The following is a 21369-nucleotide window of genomic DNA, read 5'->3' as shown; positions in this document are numbered from 1 at the left end:
AATGTTGTCTCTGGGAAAGGAAAATGGGAGGTTTGAGGGAAGTGAGGTTAACTTTTCATTTTGAGTACTGCTTGGAAAAATGTTTTATGAGTATTGTATATCACTTTCTAATAACAATAAGAAAAAAAAATCCAATAAAGTATTGTGGGAGACTAGAACCAGAAGAGATTATATCTATTTCTCTTTAGGAAGGGGGGCATTTGAACGGAGTATGTCTTATTTTAACAGGTGTCTGTTGAATGCCCACCATGTACATCGTGCTGGATGCTGGGATTTTTATAAATCCAGAGGGAGATGTGAAGGATTGGCCATTCCAGAGGATACATAGCATGGCAATGCAGAAAAAAGTGAAAACTTTTTTTTGAGTGAAACTTAACTGGGGAACTGTAGATTTCCAGTTTGCTAGAAAAGTAGGATATGAGTAGGGAAGTCATGGGAGATGAGTCAGGGAAATTAGATTGGAGCCAAACTATGAATGACCTAGAATGTTAGGCTAAGAATTTAGAATTTATTCGCTAAGGAATTAAGGAATGATCAAAAGATTTTAATGAGCAGAGTGACAGATCAAAAGAATGAATCTGGAGCCAAGTGCAGTAAAACTGTTAACAATAACCCAATAAGAGAAAGAGAAGGAGAAATTCCTGGATAGAAGGAGATTGCAAAGCGTCCTCAGTGAACTCAGGCAGGAGAGGACATTCTTGGATAAGCCACATTGTAATAACGCATTGCTCTGTGTTTGAGTGAAAACGTAAACTGGGGATTCTCATGTCTGAGGTAACCGCTTTTGAACTCCTACTCTGGGGGAGGACTGCTGGAGTCAAAATTTTAATTAATTAATCAATCAATTAATTAATTGATTAATTAATTTTGGGGGAGTCAACATTTTAGATGAACTCTGGTGTGGCTGGGTCTTGCTGCTCCCTAGTAGTAGCCACAGTAGTTTTCCTGGGAACCTTATAATGAATTTAAAATCCATACTTCTTAACTGAGCTTAACTCAGTTTGTTTTCATTTAAAGGTGCCTTCCAGCTAAGGGTATGTGATGCCAGCTCACAAAGGGCAGATTGAATAAGAACAAACTCGGGGATTAAATGTATTTTTATGGTAATGACATCTAGAGAAAACCTTCGCCTGCTCTGTCTTGCTTCTCAAATTCAGTCAGATATTTTCCAAGAATGATAGTCACGGATATCTACACGGGCCTGAGTAAAATTCACTGGCTACATTCTTCTACATTATCCATATTTCTTATTTGCCTTAAAAATCAGGATAGAGACTTTTTCATTCTCCATTCCTTGGCGTTTTACAGAGAAATCCATCATTAGAATAGATTTTATTATTCTTTTTAATTCTTTTGCTTTTTTTATCCCTAACAGGTGCTGATTCTATTCTCTCTATGTGCCATTTTGAGAAGCGTTTTATTATTTTACTAGAAACTTACCCCAGAAATTACAAAATAAAATCTGGCAGTTAAAAAAAAAAAAAAATCTCACCCACTCAAATTAAGTTGCTTTAAAGCAGTTGGTTCTCAATTATTTTTTTCCCAATGGGTCAGCCTTTGAAAAGAACAAATGGTTACTTATCCTGCCATAGGGTGAGCTATTTGGCTCTGGTTCCTGTTGAATTAATACCGCTTTTCAGGGATAAGACAGTATGAAAATGTGAGAAAAGTGTGTCAAGGGATAAATAAAATGGCACATACTAAACCATTTAATTCAGCTGTTGCAAAGGTGTTTAATTGTACTTGGGACATCTTTGTTTGCCGTTCAGCAAAGGGTCCTTGTTGCATTTGAAGGGTTCTGATTTCCAGGATGACGAGTTGTTCTCTAAATGCGGACAATGAGTTCGTTAAAAGCCGTGAAGTTTCTTTTCTAATTCCTTTTCTGAAGATTTCATTTGGGCTTTGTTTCCTTTGCTAAACTGGAGAGCACCGATGGGGATTTGTTCTGGCTGCTTCTCTTTTTGTTTTCCCCCTGGTTTCTATTAGATTTTATCAAATTAGGACAAGAATAACTTAGGGTTTTCGTTGGAAAAGTTTTGATCGTTTTCAGTTTAAGTTTATGTCCATGTCGGGATATATGTCAGTCCAACCTCGGATTAGATTAGGTGCACCCAGTTTGAACAATCCAGTTAGAGTCCTGGTTTCCCTGCCTGTTTTCTCAGCCTAGGAAAGTTCATTCCTGTTTGCTCAATACCAAGACCCTTTTTGTCTAACATCGCACGAAAATGAAATGATCCCTCATATTATCTGGAAATAGTTTGGAATGACTGGGGTTTCCAGGTGGATGCGGAATACTGAAACTCCTCTGGGGCACACAAAGCTCTTTCTGTACTCAGTTTACCCTTTGCAAGATGATTTTACCCACCTTCCACAGATGTCCGTCCCCCTTCCTTCTCCCGCCATGTAACTCTCCTAAAGTAAGGGCAGACTCTTCTCTCCTGGACCTAGCAGTATTCCTGATTGGTTTCTTTTTCACACTTTATCACCTAGAAAGAAAAATCTCTCTTGGTCCCTTAAGGATAGGAAGAGTCATCTTTGTTTTGTTTGTTCGTTTGTTTTGGATTTCTGCTTTATTGTTACAATAATGGATAGGTCCCTCCCTGCTTTTATCCATGGCCTTGATTAATGTACATTGTGTGCTGGTAACTTGATCCTGGGATCATAAAACTGTTCTCTAGTTTTTTTTCTATTGAGCAAAATTAACCTTCAGTACAATTTTTGTTTAAATGTTTAAATACATGTTTAAAAATATTGTTGAAACATCTACTGACACTAGGAGAAAAAGCAATGAAAATGTATCTCAAAGATTCTAGAAGATGTCGTAACATTTTGAACTATAGGACAGAATTGTGGTTCTTTGTAATTCTTTTGTTTATATAAAACAAATAACTTTCAAAAGCCTACAGTATCTGGTTGGCTTGCCAGAACTCAATTCAGTTCAGCTAACAATTATTGAGGACCCTGTACTGTGTAAATCACTGGGCTATAACTAATTTAAGCTGGTAATACAGAAAAATGAAGTGGATTTAAAAAGATAAGAAAAAAATCCAATGAGGCTAAGTGCATCTTTAATCTCTAATCAGCCAGGATTGTAAACACCCCAAAATACATTTACTCAGATTCTCTTCAGTTCCTCAACCTGAACTCCCATCAGATTAAAAATTTTTTAAGAACTCCAATTAGATCTCATGCCAACAATACCAGTCTATTATAACTGTGGTAGCTAGAGATTAATAAAGGAGAGTGGAAGGGGTCAAAGAAAATGTATTAGAAGATAGATCAGACAATTAAAAAAAAAAGAATATAAACACATAAAGGTAGATTTGGCCATCTTGGTATAGTAAATAAAACATCACTAATAATAATCAGTGAAATTATCACTTATTAATTTTAATTATAATTTAGTTTTATTATTAATTTCAATCAATTTAATATTATTAATGAAACTATTATTATTCTGGCAAATGTTTCTTTAGAGTCTATTCTGGGCCAGGTTCCTCTAGGCACTTGGAATAGATCATAGACAAAACAGCTTTGTCTGTGTGGGGCTTATATTCTGTTGGGAGAAGAGCAAGACATTAAATAATAAACATACAACATATATAACTTACGTAGGATGTTAGAAGGTGGTAAGTGCTGTAGGAAAAAATAAGAGCAAACAAAGGGAAGCAGGAGTGGAGGTGTTACAGCTTTAAATAGGGTGGGAATTAGGCTTGTGGGGATATCTGTAATAAGAGCATTCCTGGGAGAAAGGACAGTTAGGGCAAAGCCCTAAAGTGGGACTGTTTCTAGGGAGTTTGGGAAAAACAGGGAGGCCAGAGTGGCAGGAGTGGAATGAGCCAGGGGGATGAGCAAAGGGCATGGGTGTCAGCCTTGCAGCCATTTTAAGGAGTGAGGTGAGGAGCCCTTGAAGGATTGTGAGCAGAGGAGTGTCCTGGCCTGAGGTAACATTTGAGCAACATCACTCTGGCTGTTGCTTGAGAAGAGTATTTTGAGGGCAAGACTGGAAGGAGGGAGACCTGTTAGGGATCTAGGGCAGTAATCCAGGTGAGGGGTGGTGAGAAGTGGTCATATCCTGAATATATTCTGAAGGGGGACTGAAGAGTATTTCCCAAGGCACTGGATATGATGTGTAGGGGAAAGAGAGAAGCCAGCTTATGAGGCAGGAGAAAAACCAAGAGTGTACGGTCCAGAAAGGTGAAGGCTGAGAATCGACCATTGGTTCTAGTCGAAGGGGGCGGGGGTCATTGATGACCTGGATTCAGGGTGACTTCAATGAGGGAGCAGCTGGAAAAGGATGGGAGGAGGAAGGATATCAGTGAGGGCGAAGGACAGCACAAAGCTGGCAGAATCAATGGCTGGAGTTGCCAATGGACAGCAAGGATTGTTGGAGTGGGGGCGCTCGAGGGAAGGAACTGAACAGCTAGGGGTTGTCATTCAGAGATGCACAAAATCAAGACTGTGAGAAGCTGCAGTTATCAGTAATGATAAGATGTGGGGTATGACCATGACAGTCAGTGATTGAAGCAGAGCAGAAGACAAGTTTATTGGAGAAGAAGAATAAAACGGAGGGACCAGGAGCTTGGGCGCTTCATCAGTATGTATGTTGAAATTGCCAAGAATTAGGAGTTGTATTGGAGAGAGGACAGTGGGTAAGGAACTAAATCTTTGAGAAATGATGAGGAATGGACAGAGGCCCGTAGATGACTCTTTAACAGTGGGCACGGTCTGATGACATGAGAGTCAAAGCTGGAGTGCTTCGGGGACAAAGAGAGTGGAGAATGATCTGGAAGTAGCAGCAAGGAGCAAGGCCCCCATGGTCCAAGGGGCTTACGTAAGAGAACGCAGAGCCAGCACTCAAGCGGGCCAGTTTTCAGTCAGAGCAGAGAGGCGACCGTGCCAGAGAGGGTTTGGATACGGGATTTTGCGGATGGTGTACTACGGGTTCATCATCCGTGGAAAGGTTTTAAGGAGAGGTGGGAGATGAGAAAAACAGAGGCATGTGCAGAATCTTACTTAAATCAGAGCGAGAGAATGGAGGGGAACCCGAGAGCCCGGGGCGTGTGTGTGCGTGTGTGCGCGTGTGGGCTCGGATGAGACCTGGTGACCTCGAGGTAGATGGTGGTGACAAGACTGTGAGCGTTGGGCCCAGGGAGGGGTGGGGTGTCTGTCCTTACCTGGGGGGCCAGCCAGGTGAGGACATCCGGGGAAGTGGAAACTCAGTCCCGGTGTGCAGAGTTGACATGGCTGCTGAAGCCTATGGGGTCGAAGGCCAGTGGGGAGCGTGGTGTTGCTGTAGGGCCTGCTCCTGCGCTCCGAGGAAGGGAAGACATACCTAGAGTGTTCAGATCTTCCCCTTGTCTCCTTTCCTGTTAGCAAGAGTAAAAGTGGGCACTTCTCAAGTGAATCATTTCCAGTCTCTGGAGGCCAGGGCTTACTACCTTATTCCATGAGGAAAAGCTGTTACCCCGCCACTTGGTAACAGAGGCAGGATTCGAGCCCAGGATCAGACCTCCAGCTCTAATTGCAGCTCACTTACCGTGAGCTCAGTGGCAACATAGCCTCCAGGGTAAATACTGTGTCAAGACTGAACTGCCCACAATTTTGTGAGCCTTTTTAAATGTCTTCAGCTGTTCTGGGGTTTGTCTTTAAATCCGTATGGCTTTCGCTTGGACTGAGAGCGCTTTTGGGTGGGGAGGTCTTCTCTCTCCTCACAGTTCCTCAGGCTGCACAGTCAAGGTCACGTGGGGACTTTTAGTGCTTTTTGTCGGTAAACGCTATTAAAAATCATCGTCTCTTCTCAGCTAACCTGCAGCGATAAAAAATATCTCGTATCAACATGCTATTTCCAAAGCACTCCTTGAACAAACATCTGAAATCTAGACCAAATCCTAGAAAGCTGGAAAAGTTGTGGAATACACGCACATCCCCAGAGGTTTAGACCTTTGAAGCTTTGACATATTTAAAAGGTTTCTGAGGCTTCTCATTTTGTAACTGCTGTTGTCCTTTTTCAATAGTTCAACAGGAAGACACTCAGAAGAAAACCTTCACCTGCTGGATCAACTCACAGCTGGCAAAGGTGAGGAAAAAAAGAGCAGATAAAGCTACAAATATATTTAAGTTACTCCTCCTTCCATCGCTTTGGGTCCCCCAAATGGCAAGGTTGAAAGAATGTGCTGAAGTCACCTTGATCTTGTTTAGATGTGTTCGTTATTCTCTCCCAACACAAAAAAGAGACACTTTTGTTAAGGATATGGGAGACAGTGCTATAAAAATATTTAAAGCAACAACAGCTTTTTTTAAAATCAAATATAATAATGATAATAAAAAATAATAATGATTCATATGTATGGAGTGTTACATGTTAAAAACACTGTCCTAAGCTCTTTTAAATGGCGTCAGTTTGCGTCACATTTACGAGACCTTATAACATCCCCATCAGATAGTGTTATTCCTGTTTAAAAAACAAGGAAACTAAGGTACAAAGAAGTTATGTGACTTGCCCAAGGTCACACTACTTGTAAGTGATAGTGCTGGGATACAAATCCAGGCAGTCTGGATCCAGAGGCCTTGATCTTAATCACTGTGCCATCCTGTCTCTCAGTGACGCCAAGTGCCTGGAATAACCCAGATACAAAACGAGTGAGCCTCTCCTACCCGGTTACCCATCCCTGCCCAGTGCAATTCCAGGAAGGGTAAATTCATAAACAGATCACTCCAGAAATGTAATCTACTCCCCAAATAGGTCACTACTGGCTGATTTTGAATGCCTTTAATGCCGCCTCCATGCACGGGTTTTCAGCTCTCCCTGAAAGCTACAGGAGTGTTGTGTTACTGGAGATTTTTTTTTTTTTTTAAAGATTTATTTATAACAGATTTTTTATTTATTTATTTGAGAGAGAGAGAATGAGAGACAGAGCACGAGAGGAAAGAGGGCAGAGGGAGAAGCAGACCCCCTGCCGAGCAGGGAGCCCGATGCGGGACTCGATCCCGGGACTCCGGGATCATGACCTGAGCCAAAGGCAGTCGCTTAACCGACTGAGCCACCCAGGCGCCCTGTGTTACTGGAAATCTGCCACGAGATAAATTAGGTTCACTACTTCTCTTATCATGCTTTGATATAGAATGTTTTGTGTTCTCTATCATTCCGCTAACTAAAAAATCACTACCGAGTTTTAGCTTTTGTGAAGCCACGAAGCCCATTTATGGGATTCTTAAATGTATTATGTTTTTGGGCCAACGTTTGAATGAGTGTTTTTCTTGTGACCTTTTGAAGCGCACTCCTCCCTCGGTTGTCTCAGACCTGTTTGCAGACATTAAAAAGGGGCATGTTCTCTTGGACCTGTTGGAGGTACTCTCAGGACAACAGTTGGTAAGCTTTTTAAATGACATTAAAAAACCTTTTGTTGATCTACAAGTTGTTTTTTTTTTTACAAGGTTCTAAGTAATATATTTTGCTTGAATTTCATAGCCTCGAGACAAAGGATCGAATACCTTCCAGTGTAGAATCAACATAGAGCATGCCCTGACATTCCTAAAAAACCGATCAGTGAGTATGAATCTCATCTGAAGATTCACAGGAGAAATGAACGCTATGAAATGTGTTCTCCTTTTAACCCGCATTTCTTCTTTTCCAGATCAAGCTAATAAATATTCATGTTACTGATATTATAGATGGAAACCCATCCATTATTCTTGGCCTAATTTGGACAATTATACTGCACTTTCATGTAAGTAGTTTGATGATGTGGAAGTTATTTCTGTTCTGATCACTGCAGTATGAAATAAGTGTAACGCAATAAGATTCAGTCCTGAGTTTCTTCCAGAAACAGGACACTCTGGAAATCTTGACAGGTAGACCTTTGGCCATTTATGTTATTTTGCGGTTGAAAATTGAATGCTGAATTATAATATCTTAAATTATCCATGATATCAGCACCCGTCTGAATAGAACCTGCCATGATAAAATTTTGCTTATTATTGTTTACTTACTCTGGCAGAAGATAGTAGAAAGCTTCTGGAGTAAATTTTTGAAAACTAACCCACTAAACTTTGTAGAATCTCCCAGTTTTGAGGACCCTTGTTCAATCTAATAATCCCACAAAGTCCTGTCCCAAGAATGACGCATAGATTAATTTCATTCCACAGATATATTTGAACACCTGCTATCGCTAGCTTTTTTGCTAGGACACCAAGAAAACAGCAAAGACAGTTATAGCCCTGACTTCATGGTACTTGTGACTCATAAATATCTTCTTCGAGATTCTGAGTTAGTGCAGGTTTTCTGCAACTACCTAAAAAAGTTGCATGTTCTATATTTCCATAATTACTTTGAAAATAATTTGAAAAATTATGTGGGAAACAAATGCTTATTTTATAAAAACTAGAAAATAACATAACTAATTTGTATAAAATTTAAAACATGTAAAATAAGACTATATATGATTTCTGGATAGCTATATTTGGAGTTATAGTAGAATAATAACACATGAGGATAATGAAAACCAAATTTTTTTTTTAAGATTTTTTAAAAAAATTTTTATTTATTTGAGAGAGAGGGAGAGCATGAGCAGGGGAGAGGCAGAGGGAGAGAGAAAGGGAGAAACAGACTCTCAGCTGAGCAGGGAGCTCGATGTGGGGCTTGATCCCAGGACCCTGGGATCATGACCTGAGCTGAAGGCAGACGCGTAATGGACTGAGCCACCCAGGCACCCTGAAAACCAAATTTTTTTGATGGCTAGTCCTTTTTATGTCCTGTAAAGAAATCTTTCCCTTTGTCAACATCATGGAGATACTCTCTTACGCTATTTTCTTGAATAGTTCTGTCCAAAAGGGCTTTCTGCAATGATGGAAATGTTCTGTGGCTGCACGGTTCAAGACATAGCCATTAGTCGCTTGTGGCCATTGAACACTTGAAATGTGGCTAGTATGACCGAGGAACTAAATTTTAAATTTTATTTAATTAATTTAAATTAAATAGCCACATGTGGCTAGTGACTATTATACTGGACAGCACAATTCTAAAAACTTAATTTTTTCACATTTTACATTTAGATCTACAATCTTTCGAGAATGGATTTTTTTGAGTATGTTACGTTAAAGCAATCAAGATTGTTTTTTTCCGTATGGCTACCCGGTTGACCCAATGCCACGTATTGAAAAGACCATCATTTTCCTAGTGTATTGTAGTGTCAGTAAATAAAAAAATCAAGTAACCATATATGTGTGGCTCCATCGTCACATTGTCATTTCTGTTCCATTATTTATCCTTGGAACCAGTACTATACTATATCAATTTCTATAGCTATATAGAAAGTCTCCATATCTGATAGTGTCCAACTTGTTCTTTAGGATTATCTTGTTTATTCTTTGCTCTTTGCATTCTCATATAGTTTTTTTAATTGAGATGTAATTGACATATACCACTGTGTAAGTTTAAGGTATACAACATGTTGATTTGATATTCATATAAATTTTATAGATAACTTGTTAATTTGCATGCATGCAATCTGTTGGAATTTTAACGAGGATTGCATTGAGTGTATAATTTGGAAAAAGTTGACATCTTTAAAATATTGCATTGTTTAATCCATGAATACAATATTTTTGTTATTGCTCTGTTCAAAATATTTTATTTTCACTATGATTTCTTATTTGACCTCTGGGTTCTATAACATTCTATTGCTTAATACCCAGACATTTGGGGATTTTGTTATATCTTTGTTACTGATTCCTAGCTTAATTTAAGTGTGGTCAGAGAATATCATCTGAATGATTTTAGTTCTTCAAAATGCTGAAGCTTGCTTTATGACTCAGCATCGTCAATTTTGGTAACAATTTTATGTGGATTTGAAAAGAATGTTGATTCTGCCATTTTAGGTACAATGGGGTATGCCAATCAGATCAAGTTTGTTAATTGTGTTGGTCACATCTACTATTACTGGTTGTCTGGTAGATCTGTTAATTATTACGAAGTGTACTTTTCTCAATAATACTTGCTACTGTGTTTGTAGATTGATCTTTTAAAGTTTCCCATAGGTATTATCTTACTGCCTTCCAAAAAGTCTGAACCAACTTGTGTGCTTACCTGCAAAATGTAAAAATCCATTTTTTCATACTCTTACTAGAGGATACCATCACTTGATGTTAACTTAAAAATTTTTTTGCCTGTGTTATAAATGAAGAAACTGTCCTCTTGCTGTATACGTTTAGCTTTCATAAATGACAAATGAGGTTATTTTCCACATACTTAAAGGCATTTTTTTTTTCTTTCTTGGGACTTAGCTCTCATGTATTTGACTATTTTTTCTGTATGTATATTTGTTTCTTAATGGTTTATAATCAAGGATGCATTTTAATTGACCCAGTCTCTTGGAAGATACTCTAGCCTAGCATCTCAAGTGAGTTCAATTCAATTTTGAGTGACAGGTGTTGAGTAGCTGCGAATTGCTCTGTAAGCACTTTAGGGGGTTGAATAGACGCTTGCCCTCAAGGTGGAACACATTGCCTGAATTAGGGCAAGGAGTGACCCAAGTCCACTAAGTGTAGCCTGAGTGACAAATGCTATTATTTAAGGATTTGTCTAGTGCTTATTTCACTATGAGTAACCTTTCACTGTTATCGGATACTTTTTAGGTCTTGTTTTGGCTGAAGGTTTTGCCTCAATGTCGCTAACTTATGATTTGTATGTGTTGACTATGATTATGTCTCCCTTAGATTGAGGAGCTTGCCCGGTCTCTTTCTTGCAATTACAATCAGCCTTCCCTGGACAGCGTGAGTGTGGCTGACTCGTCTCCTACCTCAAGTCCTCCAGCTAAGAAATGCTCCAGAGCCCAAGAAAGATGGCAGATGTCTGCAAAGAAGGCTCTTCTCTTGTGGGCTCAGGAGCAGTGTGCCCCGTAAGTTGTTTGCTATGACTACAGGGGGACACACAGGGCAGCCTGACCCACCAACACAGCGTTATTGACTCCCGGTCTGAAAATCAGGCCGACTGGGTGGAACACCCACCTGAACACTTTCGTCTCCCCAAAGGCAAATGCTCACCAACCTCCTTAGGTGGGCTGTTATTGTGTAGAAATAGAGTAGTCTTTAAATATCTTTTCTTTAGGCATAATTCCCCTATGCCTCTGGGAGGTGGATTTATTTTTTTTTTTTTTTTTTTTTTTTTAAAGATTTTATTTATTTATTTGAGAGAGAGAGAATGAGAGAGAGCGAGTACATGAGAGGGGGGAGAGTCAGAGGGAGAAGCAGACTCCCTGCCGAGCAGGGAGCCCGATGCGGGACTCGATCCTGGGACTCCAGGATCATGACCTGAGCCGAAGGCAGTTGCTTAACCAACTGAGCCACCCAGGCGCCCCTGGGAGGTGGATTTAAATCCCAAACATTTTACCACAATAGGAACTCTTTAAAAGTCAGGACTACATCTTTATTGACCGTGTGTCCCCAGAACCTAGCCTAATGTGAGTTCATGGCAGATGCCCATAAATGTGTATTGAATGAATGAATGAACAAATGAAGGAATAATAATCAACACACAAAATTATCTCTTGGAGCTGTATATGACTACATTAAAAGATCACAGTCCCCATTGTTTAGAATTCTGTAGCTCAATTAGGGAACAGAAGCCAGAAAAATAGGAGTGTTTTTAAAGAGTGGGGATGATGAAAGGAAGGTAGTGCTCAGAAATTCTGTTTTACAAGGAAAAGGGTTTTTTTGTGTGCTAGGGAGGCATTTACTCTTTAATTTTACTCACGTGCTGGGATGGGATTCAGGAAAAATAAGGAGTTAGGATGCAGAAGAACTTACCATGAGATGAGCTGTGGAGTTCAAAAGGCATTCCTTGTCACATCGTAGCATTGTCTGGATAAATAGAGGCATAAATATGTTGCTAAGACCTCTCAAATGGCGGGCTTCTGAGTAACTTCTTCCCAATGAGAGGCTAGGACGCTAATTTCTGCCTTCAGCCTTACCTTTCTTTAGTTATCATTCACCCTTTGCATTTTGCAAGGGACAAAAAAACATGCATATCTTATGAGGTTTTAGGTATATCAAATGAACTTTTTCTTGAATCTTAGAGAGACCATTTTACTTTAGTTTTCTAAATTTTTTAATCCAAAATACAGCATGCGTGAAAAGCATTATCATATCATATTCAGACTTGTTTCATTTATCCATAAATAAGTTTCAAACCATTTCAAAGTTCAAATATTTTAGCAGTTGATCTTTTCTCTGTGTCTTTCCTTGCTTTTCAACTGTGAGCTATGCTAAACTTACCAAGATGTAGTAAATCATTCTTAAGTAATTCATCAGGAGGTTATCCTCGTTTTGGCCATCACTGGTGGTATTATTAAGTAACTTTTATTTCCGCATTCTGTAATTCTCTGGAACTCAACTGAGTTCTAGACTATAGTAAGACCAAGGTGGAAGAAATATGTTGTATTTTCTTATTTTTGAAGGAGATGAATTGGGCCCCTGTTTGTAACTTCTAAATGAGGTTAGATCCTGCCGATCACTCTGGAGCCCTAACTTTACACCGTCTCTCACACCTGGCAGCAGGTGCTTGTGGGATTGGCGTCCACTCCTCAGTGCAGAGCTGACCTTGCAGCCTGGTGCTTTACTGAGGGCGGAGGCTGCTGGTCAGCACTTGGCTCTTCTGATCCCCACTCTCCCCTGACCTCGGCCCCAGCCCTCAGCCCTTTAGCTAGTTTTGCTTAATATCTAAACACACAAGCTGAAGCTGGAATCCTGGGTTTGAGTCCTGGCTCCCAGCACTTTCTAACTGGTGACTTCAGATCCTTCATCTCTTTGTGTTTGAGCTCCCTCAGTCATAAAAATGTGGATAGTACTAACACTTCATAGGCTTATTATGTGTATTGTAAGAATTTTTTTTAAAGATATTTAGAACACTTTCTAGACACAGTATGGACCTCGTATTTGTTAAACAAGACAAAATTCGCTGAATACTATCTAGTTTATCATAGTCATAGTTTAGGCATTTTTCCCCAAGGGATTCAGGAAAAGCCCATGTTGTCTGAAGCTGTTTCTCCAGGAGTTTTTATCATTTGATTCATACCTCAAATTAGTCCACTGAATTTCCTTGTGTTTTTTTATGAGATATTAAAGGACACTATAGTTGTTCTGGAATGTTTCCCACATTTTGTATGCATCTGTACTCCTATAGTATAAGACACTGACTTGTCAAATACAGAGGAGTGATTGATGGAGGGGTTTGAAATATATATATTAAGCATCTTTATATGCTAGACACCGGTTGGGGATGAGTCTACCGTGATAGACAAGAAAGACAAGGCCCTTGCTCTCCAGAGGCTTGTGCCCATAGCAGATGACCGATATGATAACTGCAATTGGCAATAAGGTCAGGAAGGACTTACGATGATTGAGAATGTCAAGGGTGGGAGGGTGGCCTTTATCTGAGGTGGTTGTGGAGTGCCTTTCTGAGGAGGAGCCCTTTGAGCTGAGGCCTGAAGGAGAAGGCTTCGGGTGTATGAAGATATAGGAGAAAGAGCATCCACAAAGAAGGATTACAAAGAGCATCCTCTTCTTGAGGAAGAGGAAGGAAGCCAGGGTTGCAGCAAGATCGTAAGAGGGGAGATGCACGGGTGGGAGCGGTAAGCAGGGGCCAGATCGTGCTAGGCCTTGAGTGAGGAGTGTTATTCTGACAAGCTATGACAGGGGTGGGGTTTTTTTTCATAATTTTTTTTATTGTAGTAAAAGATACATATCATAAAATGTACCATTTTAACCATTTTTAAGTGTATAGTTGGGTGGCATTAATACGTTGTTATGTAACTATCACCACCATCCGTCTCCAGAACTGTTTTCATCTGGTGAAACTCAAACTCCCCCCCTTCATCCTCCTTCTCCCCCCAGCCCCTGATAGCCAGGGGTCTACTTTCTTGGTCTGTGAAATCGCTGCCGCAGGTACCTTAAATGAGTGACATCATGTAGGATTTGCCTCTTTGTGACTGACTTCTTTCACTCCGCATAACATCTTCAGGGTTCATCCATGTTGTAAGATGTGTCAGAATGTCCTTCCTATTTAGGGCTGAATAATATTCCGTTGCATGTATGTATAACCCACATTTTGTTTATCTGTTCATCTGCGATGACTGGTTTTAAGCAGAGGAGTGGCAAGGTCTATCTCTCCAGTGAGCTGCCAGCCATTGATGTGCCACAGTCTATCATTTGATTTGCTATAACGAGAAAGAAAATTGTTTCCTCTGGAGAAAGGAACGTAACTCCATGTAGGGGTCTAAAGTCAGTCTTGAGCCAACAGACTGTTGAATGGAGAGCATTAAACTTGTCACATGGAGGGCTTTTAAAGACACAGACCTCTGATCTACCTGTGGAGTTTGATGCAGTATGTTTGCAGTTGGGCCTGACTGAGAATTTGTATTTCTAGCCCTTGCAGCCCAGGTGATGTTGCTGCTGCTGGTCCCGGGGCCATACTTTGAGAACCAGTGTTCTGTGGTATTAAACTTGGCATTTTACTTTCATCTGACTACCAGATTAAAATAAAATATTTTCCTAGAATGATTTATTTGATTCACTGAAATTGGTTTTAATTACTATTGAATGTAGTGGATGTGCTTTGATAAATTCTTTTAAATAGTATTTATCATGTTTTTGTCCTATTGTGATAGGTGTGAGTCCGTCAATGTGACGGATTTTAAGTCAAGCTGGAGAAATGGGATGGCTTTTTTGGCTGTCATTCATGCCTTGCGACCAGACCTAATTGACATGAGGAGTGTGAAGCAAAGATCCAACAAAGACAATCTGAAAGAGGCCTTCAGAATTGCAGAACGTGAATTTAAAATCCCCAAATTGCTAGAACCAGAAGGTAAAGAAACTTCTTTCTTTTCAAAACAATGTCCAGTGGGAAGTTGGTTTGAAAATGGTATCTATATATAAATGAACAAAACGGCATTATGTTTTAGTCCTAAGGGGTTAAACTTAAACTCTATTAAATTTCATGAAATTAGGAATTCCTACCTATTTGTTAACCTCCGTAATGACATGACAGCTGAAAGCAAAGAGTGCTGTTATTGGGAATAATTTGAGTCTTTGTCTTAATTTTCTTTCATTGTGTTCTATATTGCGTTCCCTTGATTCTGTTATTCTGTTCCAAAATCTCTCAAGTAAATCCATTGAGTGAACAAATTTCTCCTCTCCACTCCCTCCCCCTCAGTAAAGCTGACCTCCCATGGGGATAGAAACTGCCTTTTCTGTTTCTCCCTCTGTGGCAGGCTCCGCTTTGCCATGATTATGCTCAATACATTGTGTTGGATTGTGAACAACGACAGCAAAATCCTAAGTACTGGTTACATTCGAAGAGATAATTATGTGAACTTCATAAAATTAAGATTAAAGTGATTTACTTCTTTGGTATATGTGCTGCCAAGGCGAGCACATGATTGACTTCTTTGGAAAAGCACTTTACTTTGGGTTGGATTGTTTCTACCGAAGCTTGTTAAAAATCCTAGTAAGGTCATAAAAGAGGTATGTAGGATTAGTGAAGATTATAATGAACTAACAGATTAAGAGATACGAATTCTAGTCTCAGATCTATAACCAGGGGTGTGTAGGTAAATGTGTGACCGGCTCTACAAAACAACGTATGTGTGTGCACGAGTATGTGTGTATATACATATACAGGTCTGTTATTACAAATAGTACTAATATAAAGCACATACAGCACATAGTTTCAATAATAATAACATATATGTTACACTTTATTATAAATTCCATATAACCCCAAAATACTTTTGTTGATTTTCACCAAACTCCTATACCCATCTGCCCCCAACTTATGGTTGTAGCTGCTGGACATGTATAGTTCTGACATGAATGTTAGTGGATAATTTCCTTTAGGATCATGAGTAAGTACGACAGCAAAGAAGTCTGTCACAACTTCATTTGTTCTTCAACAACGTGAATGAGTTTTTTGCTGAGTCAGTCCTGGAAGAATATTTCCTCAATTTTTTTGCACTGTGTGCAATTTAACAGCTCTAAACAGGACATACTTTTGGGGTGCCTGGGTGGATCAGTTGGTTAAGCGTCTGCCTTCGGCTCAGGTCCTGGGATCGAGCCCTGCATCGGGCTCCCTGTTTGGCGGGAAGCCTGCTTCTCCCTCTCCCACTCCCCCTGTTTGTGTTCCCTCTATCGCTGTGTCTCTCTCTGTCAAATAAATAAATAAAAAATCTTAAAAAAAAATAAAATAAACAAGACCTACTTTTAAGTTTAACTTGCATTATTAACATTTTCTCCATCCCTTTCTTCATAATCAACAAAACAAGAAATCAAGCCCGCATTTGCTGATTTGTGTGTGTTTGTGAGGTTTCAACATTACCACCACGGCTGATTCCAGTGAGAAGTCACTGAATGCAGAGTAGGAAAAGATGTGCAACCCTAACACACCATTAGGTATTATTTTTTCTATCATACAAGTACAATAGAGGTAAATAACCTCAAGAGCATAGGTAATAGTAAAATGTAGTTAAAATAGTAGGGAAGTAGTGAGTTTTAAGTATCTATTACCTTTATATATATATATTTTTTTTTTTTAGGATTTTATTTATTTGAGAGAGAGACAGAGATAGTGACAGAGATAGCAAGAGATAGCATGAGTGAGAGGGGAGGAGAGGGAGAAGCAGGCTCCCCGCTGAGCCCCGACATGGGGCTCCATCCTAGGACCCCGGGATCATTAACTGAGCTGAAGGCAGACGCTTAACCATCTGAGCCACCCAGGCGCCTCTAATATATTTTTTTGATTGTGTGTTTATACAATTTAATTTTTAATGCTGGCTATGTTTAACAACCAGCTTATAAAAGTGCTGAAAATCCAATAATCAGCTCTCTCAAGCTGAGCCATTTGGCTCCAACATACCACTAAGTGATTGTGGCTTTGTCACTTAACTTTTTGGTTGTATACGGCTTTATTGTGATGTCATTCACATTCCATACAATTTACCCATTTAAGTGTACAATTCAATAGTTTTTTAGTATATTGGTGAAATTTTGCAACAATCATCATTATCAATTTTAGAACCTTTGCATCATTCCAAAAATAAACCCCATCCCATTAGCAATCCATCCCTATCTCTCCCCACCTCTTCCAGCCTCTAAGACACACCCACACACACACACACACAACACACACACACACGCATGCATGCACGCACACACGCACCCAGCCCTGGCAACCACTAATTCTTTCTCTTTCTATAGATTTACCAAGTCTGGACATTTCACATAAACGTAGTCTTTTGTGACTGTCTTCTTTACCTTAGCATAATCTTTTCAAAGCTTATCTCTGTGGCAGCATCTATCAGGACTTCATTCCTTTTGTTTTTAATAGGCCTTATGTTTTAGAACAGTTTTAGGTTTACAGAAAAATTGGAAAGAAGATCTAGTAAGTTCCCATGAAGTTTTCCCTATTGTTGACATATTAGTACAATACATTTGTTATCATTAATGAACCAAAATTGATATATTTTTATACTTTATTCACGTTTCTTTAGTTTTCCCCTGATGCTCTTTTTCTTTTTAGGATTCCATCCAGAATTCTACCTTACATTGAGTTTTCACATCTTTTTTGACTGCTGTTGACTGTGACAGTTTCTTAGAGCTTTTTGTTTTGATGACCTGACAGTTTTGAGGATTACTGGTCGTGTATATTGTAGAGTACCCCTTTCCTGGATTTGTGTTATGTCTTTTCTCTTATTAGATTAGGGTTATGGGTTCTTTGGAGGAAGACCACAGAGTTGTAAAGTGCCATTCTTATCACATCGTATCAGGGGAACATGCTGTCAACATTATATCACTGGTGATGTTAACTTGATCACCTGGCTTTGTCAGGTTTCTCCCTTGTGAAGCTAGTTTTTGTTTCCCTCTTCCTGTGTTCTCTTTGGAGGGAAGTCACTGTGCATAGCCCGAAAATAGGAGGGTTATGCTCACTCTCCTCGAGGGCAGGTTATCTACGTAAATTGTTTACACTTCTTTTGCAGGAGTTATGTCTGTTCTCTCCCGCATTTATTCATTTATCCAACCATTGATTTATATCAGTATGGGTTTATGGACATTTTGTTTTATACTTTGGGTTGTAATCTAATATTACTTTGTTTTATTTCTCAAATTAAAAAAGATTTTTTCAGCTCAAAGTTTTTTAGCCCCTGGGAGCTCTTTCAGCTAGCTCCTGTGCTTCTTTGACATAGCCCCATCCATGTGGTGTTTCCTTGTTGTTTTTGAGCACATCCTTATTTTCTGGCACTACAGGATGCCCCAGGCTCACCTTGTACATTTCCTACCCCAGGCCTGCGATCAGCCCTCTCTCCAAGGAGCGCTGGTTGGAGAATGGCATTAGAGGCTAAGATCTGGGAGCTAACTGTGCTCATTGCTTTGATTCTTAGCCTTCTTGGGCCTCAGTTGAATTAGGGGATATTTCTACGTAAGAGTTAGCCTAATGATTCCAAATTTTTATATATTAAGTTTGTCATTATGTTAGTTTCAGGTGGCTTATTATTAATTCTTCTTGTTAACTTTCCTCTCCTTGTTTTTCCTTCCTTCCCATTTCTTCCTTTCTTTGTCTTTTCTCTTTCCTTTTTGGCTTTTCATTATCTTTTTTTCTTTTCTTTGTTTTTCCTCATGTTTTGTTCTATCCCCTTTTCTGATTACTGGGTTTCTTTCTTTTCTTTTCTTTTCTTTTTTTTTTTAGTACTTTTCTCCTACTGTGATTCTCTAAATCTTTATTAGTATAAAGTATTTTCTCTGGTTCAGTATGTGAAAATAACTAGGCAAATAATGTAATAGACAGTATAAAAAGGCAAATTTCCACTGTATAAATGATTGCCGATAATTCATTTTAAATGGCTTAAATGATAGCTTAAAATGTTAAGTACATCATGATTATTTATGCAAACCAAATTCTTTTGTCATATTTGAATAAGATAATTATCTTTTGACAATTTTATTAAAACATTTAATCACAATGCATAGCTGTATATACAATAAAGTTTTCATTTTTATTTTTTTTAAGATTTTATTTATTTATTTGACAGAATGAGACATGGCGAGAGAGGGAACACAAGCAGGGGGAGTGGGAGAGGGAGAAGCAGACTTCCTGCTGAGCAGGGAGCCCGATGTGGGGCTCGATCCCAGGACCCTGGGATCATGAACTGAGCCGAAGGCAGACACTTAATGACTGAGCCACCCAGGCGCCTCTACAACAAAGTTTTTAAAAAGAAACATCTAGTTAAGTCAGTCTAATTATTTTATGTATCTCTTGATTTACTTTTTTAAAAAAGATTTTATTTGTGAGAGAGAGAGAGAGAAAGAGAGCTCAAGCAGGGGGAGCAGGCAGAGGGAGGAGCAGGCAGAAGGAGAACCAGGCTTCCTGCTGAGCAAGGAGCCCCATGCGGGACTCAATCCAGGATCCTGGGATCGTGACCTGGGCCCAAGGCAGATGCATAGCCAACTGAGCCAGCCAGGCGTCCCATACTTTTACTTTTCTACTTATACTTTTTTTTCGGTTAAAGAATAACTCAGTTCTTAGGGATGCTTCCTTTATTGAAACTCCACCCCTACCTTTTTATTGATACCTTTTGTATGTTTACTGTCTCGACTTTTATTATTTGGATGTAGATTAGATTCATGTTCTTCCTCAGCCTACTTAGAACAGTCATTGGGCCCAGTAAACACATTTGCTAAAGCATGCATAATGTGTTATATTCGTTTGTTGTTTGTTTTTCTCCTAACAGTAAGCTCCTTGAGGGGCAGATAATGTGTTAAGGTATCTAGCATCTACTCAAGTGTCTAGCATCCCCTTGTTGAATGAATAAAGTGATGAAACATACAGCTCCTAAGGGCAAGAACTCGGCCTTACCTATCTTGCTTGTGATCTGCATTTGTTGACTCTCTATAAATATTTGATGAATTTATTTTAACTGAATTAATAAATAAACACAGAAGATTTCCTTTTCTTTTCTTTTTTTTTTTTATTCATGAGAGGCAGAGGGAGAAGCAGGCTCCCAAGGAGCAGGGAGCCCGATGCGGGACTCGATCCCAGGACCCTGAGATCATGACCTGAGCCGAAGGCAGACGCTTAACCATCTGAGCCACCCAGGCGCCCAGAAGATTTCCTTTTCAGTATCTTCCTAGTTGTTTTGGCAACATACTAAAAGACATCCCAAAATTATGTGTTCATTTTGTCTGTAGTGTATTGATCGCTTCTTTGTGATTTTGTGATCTACCTAATTTAATATAAGTCTGGAGAAGTTCTGCACTTAAGGAATTTATAATATTTTTACTTTGTTTAATTCAGCATTTTCCAAATTTATTTCACCATGGACTTCGTTAATGCACCACAAGGATTGACCCACAGAAGGCTCTCAGTAAATATATTTGTTCCACGAATGAACAAATAAAATCTTGCGGATGTCTTGAGTAAGTCTGCCATACAACGTATGCTTTTGTCTGTCAGAAAGAGAGAGAACATAAGCAGGGAGAGTGACAGGCAGAGGGGAAGGGAGAGAGAGAAGCAGGATCCCCATTGAGCAGGGAGCCCGATGTGGGGCTCGATCCCAGGACCCCGGGATCATGACCTGAGCCGAAGGTAGATGCTTAACCGACTGAGCCGCCCAGGCGCCCCAACATATGCTTTTGGAAATGCTTCACTGAACACTTGCTGGGACCGGTGTGACAGGAATGGAGTCCAGTTGCTCTGTGTTCCTACACTTTCCTCTCCTGGAGGAGTTTCCGTATCGTGTCTCTGGAAGGAGGAAGGCTGTATTGTCCCCTTTCCACCCTCCCTACTGAGGGCCTTACACGGACAACATGTAAGGTGGAAACTGAGGCTGTGCGTGTGCTACCAGCAGGATTCCACTCAGCTCTGTTTGCCTGTGGATCTAAGCTCTGAGCCACCGCGCGGACTTGGAGCAAGGGCCGCCGACCAAAGATTGCGCGGCCGGTTAACTACTTTGGTTCATTTCAAGGCTGTCTTACGGCAGAGGCGGTTCTTGTGTAGTCGTTACAGTAAATCGCATCTATAGCTGATTGACAGTGTGGCACCTCTTGCAGATGTGGACGTTGTGAATCCTGACGAAAAGTCAATCATGACCTATGTGGCGCAATTTCTGCAGTATTCGAAGGATGCAGCGGAGACTGGAGATAAAGCTCAGGTATGTCCTTATGAGTATGACTCAAGAGCATTTTTGTTGTACCCTACTAGTGGCTTAATTTTTAAAACTGAGGTACAAGGGCGCCTGGGTGGCTCAGTCGGTTGAGCGACTGTCTTCGGCTCAGGTCGTGATCCTGGAGTCCCGGGATCGAGTCCCGCATCGGGCTCCCTGCTCG

The 21369-nt window shown here is 39.9% G+C and overlaps 1 protein-coding gene and 1 long non-coding RNA gene across 8 annotated transcripts in view; both read left to right on the top strand.

Annotated features, from left to right (window-relative positions):
• Positions 1-21369, top strand: part of SYNE2 (spectrin repeat containing nuclear envelope protein 2) — a 325741-nt gene that overhangs the window by 73315 nt on the left and 231057 nt on the right. For all 7 annotated transcript variants that reach the window (XM_034992810.1, XM_034992812.1, XM_034992813.1 and 4 more), the window contains exons 3-9: positions 6018-6079; positions 7277-7372; positions 7472-7549; positions 7638-7730; positions 10717-10898; positions 14664-14860; positions 21094-21194. In XM_034992810.1, the coding sequence (XP_034848701.1) occupies positions 6018-6079; positions 7277-7372; positions 7472-7549; positions 7638-7730; positions 10717-10898; positions 14664-14860; positions 21094-21194 (809 nt within the window). The remainder of the gene's footprint in view (positions 1-6017; positions 6080-7276; positions 7373-7471; positions 7550-7637; positions 7731-10716; positions 10899-14663; positions 14861-21093; positions 21195-21369) is intronic.
• Positions 10913-12818, top strand: LOC118002392. Its single transcript, XR_004677038.1, has 2 exons — positions 10913-11133; positions 11364-12818. It is a non-coding gene; the product is annotated as an uncharacterized LOC118002392 (long non-coding RNA).

The sequence above is a fragment of the Mirounga leonina genome, unplaced genomic scaffold (assembly GCF_011800145.1).
Source record: "Mirounga leonina isolate KUSES-001 unplaced genomic scaffold, KU_Mleo_1.0 Mir_82, whole genome shotgun sequence".
NCBI lineage: Eukaryota > Metazoa > Chordata > Mammalia > Carnivora > Phocidae > Mirounga > Mirounga leonina.
Note: the sequence above shows the minus strand (reverse complement) of the source record. Positions and strands in the feature narration are given on the sequence as shown.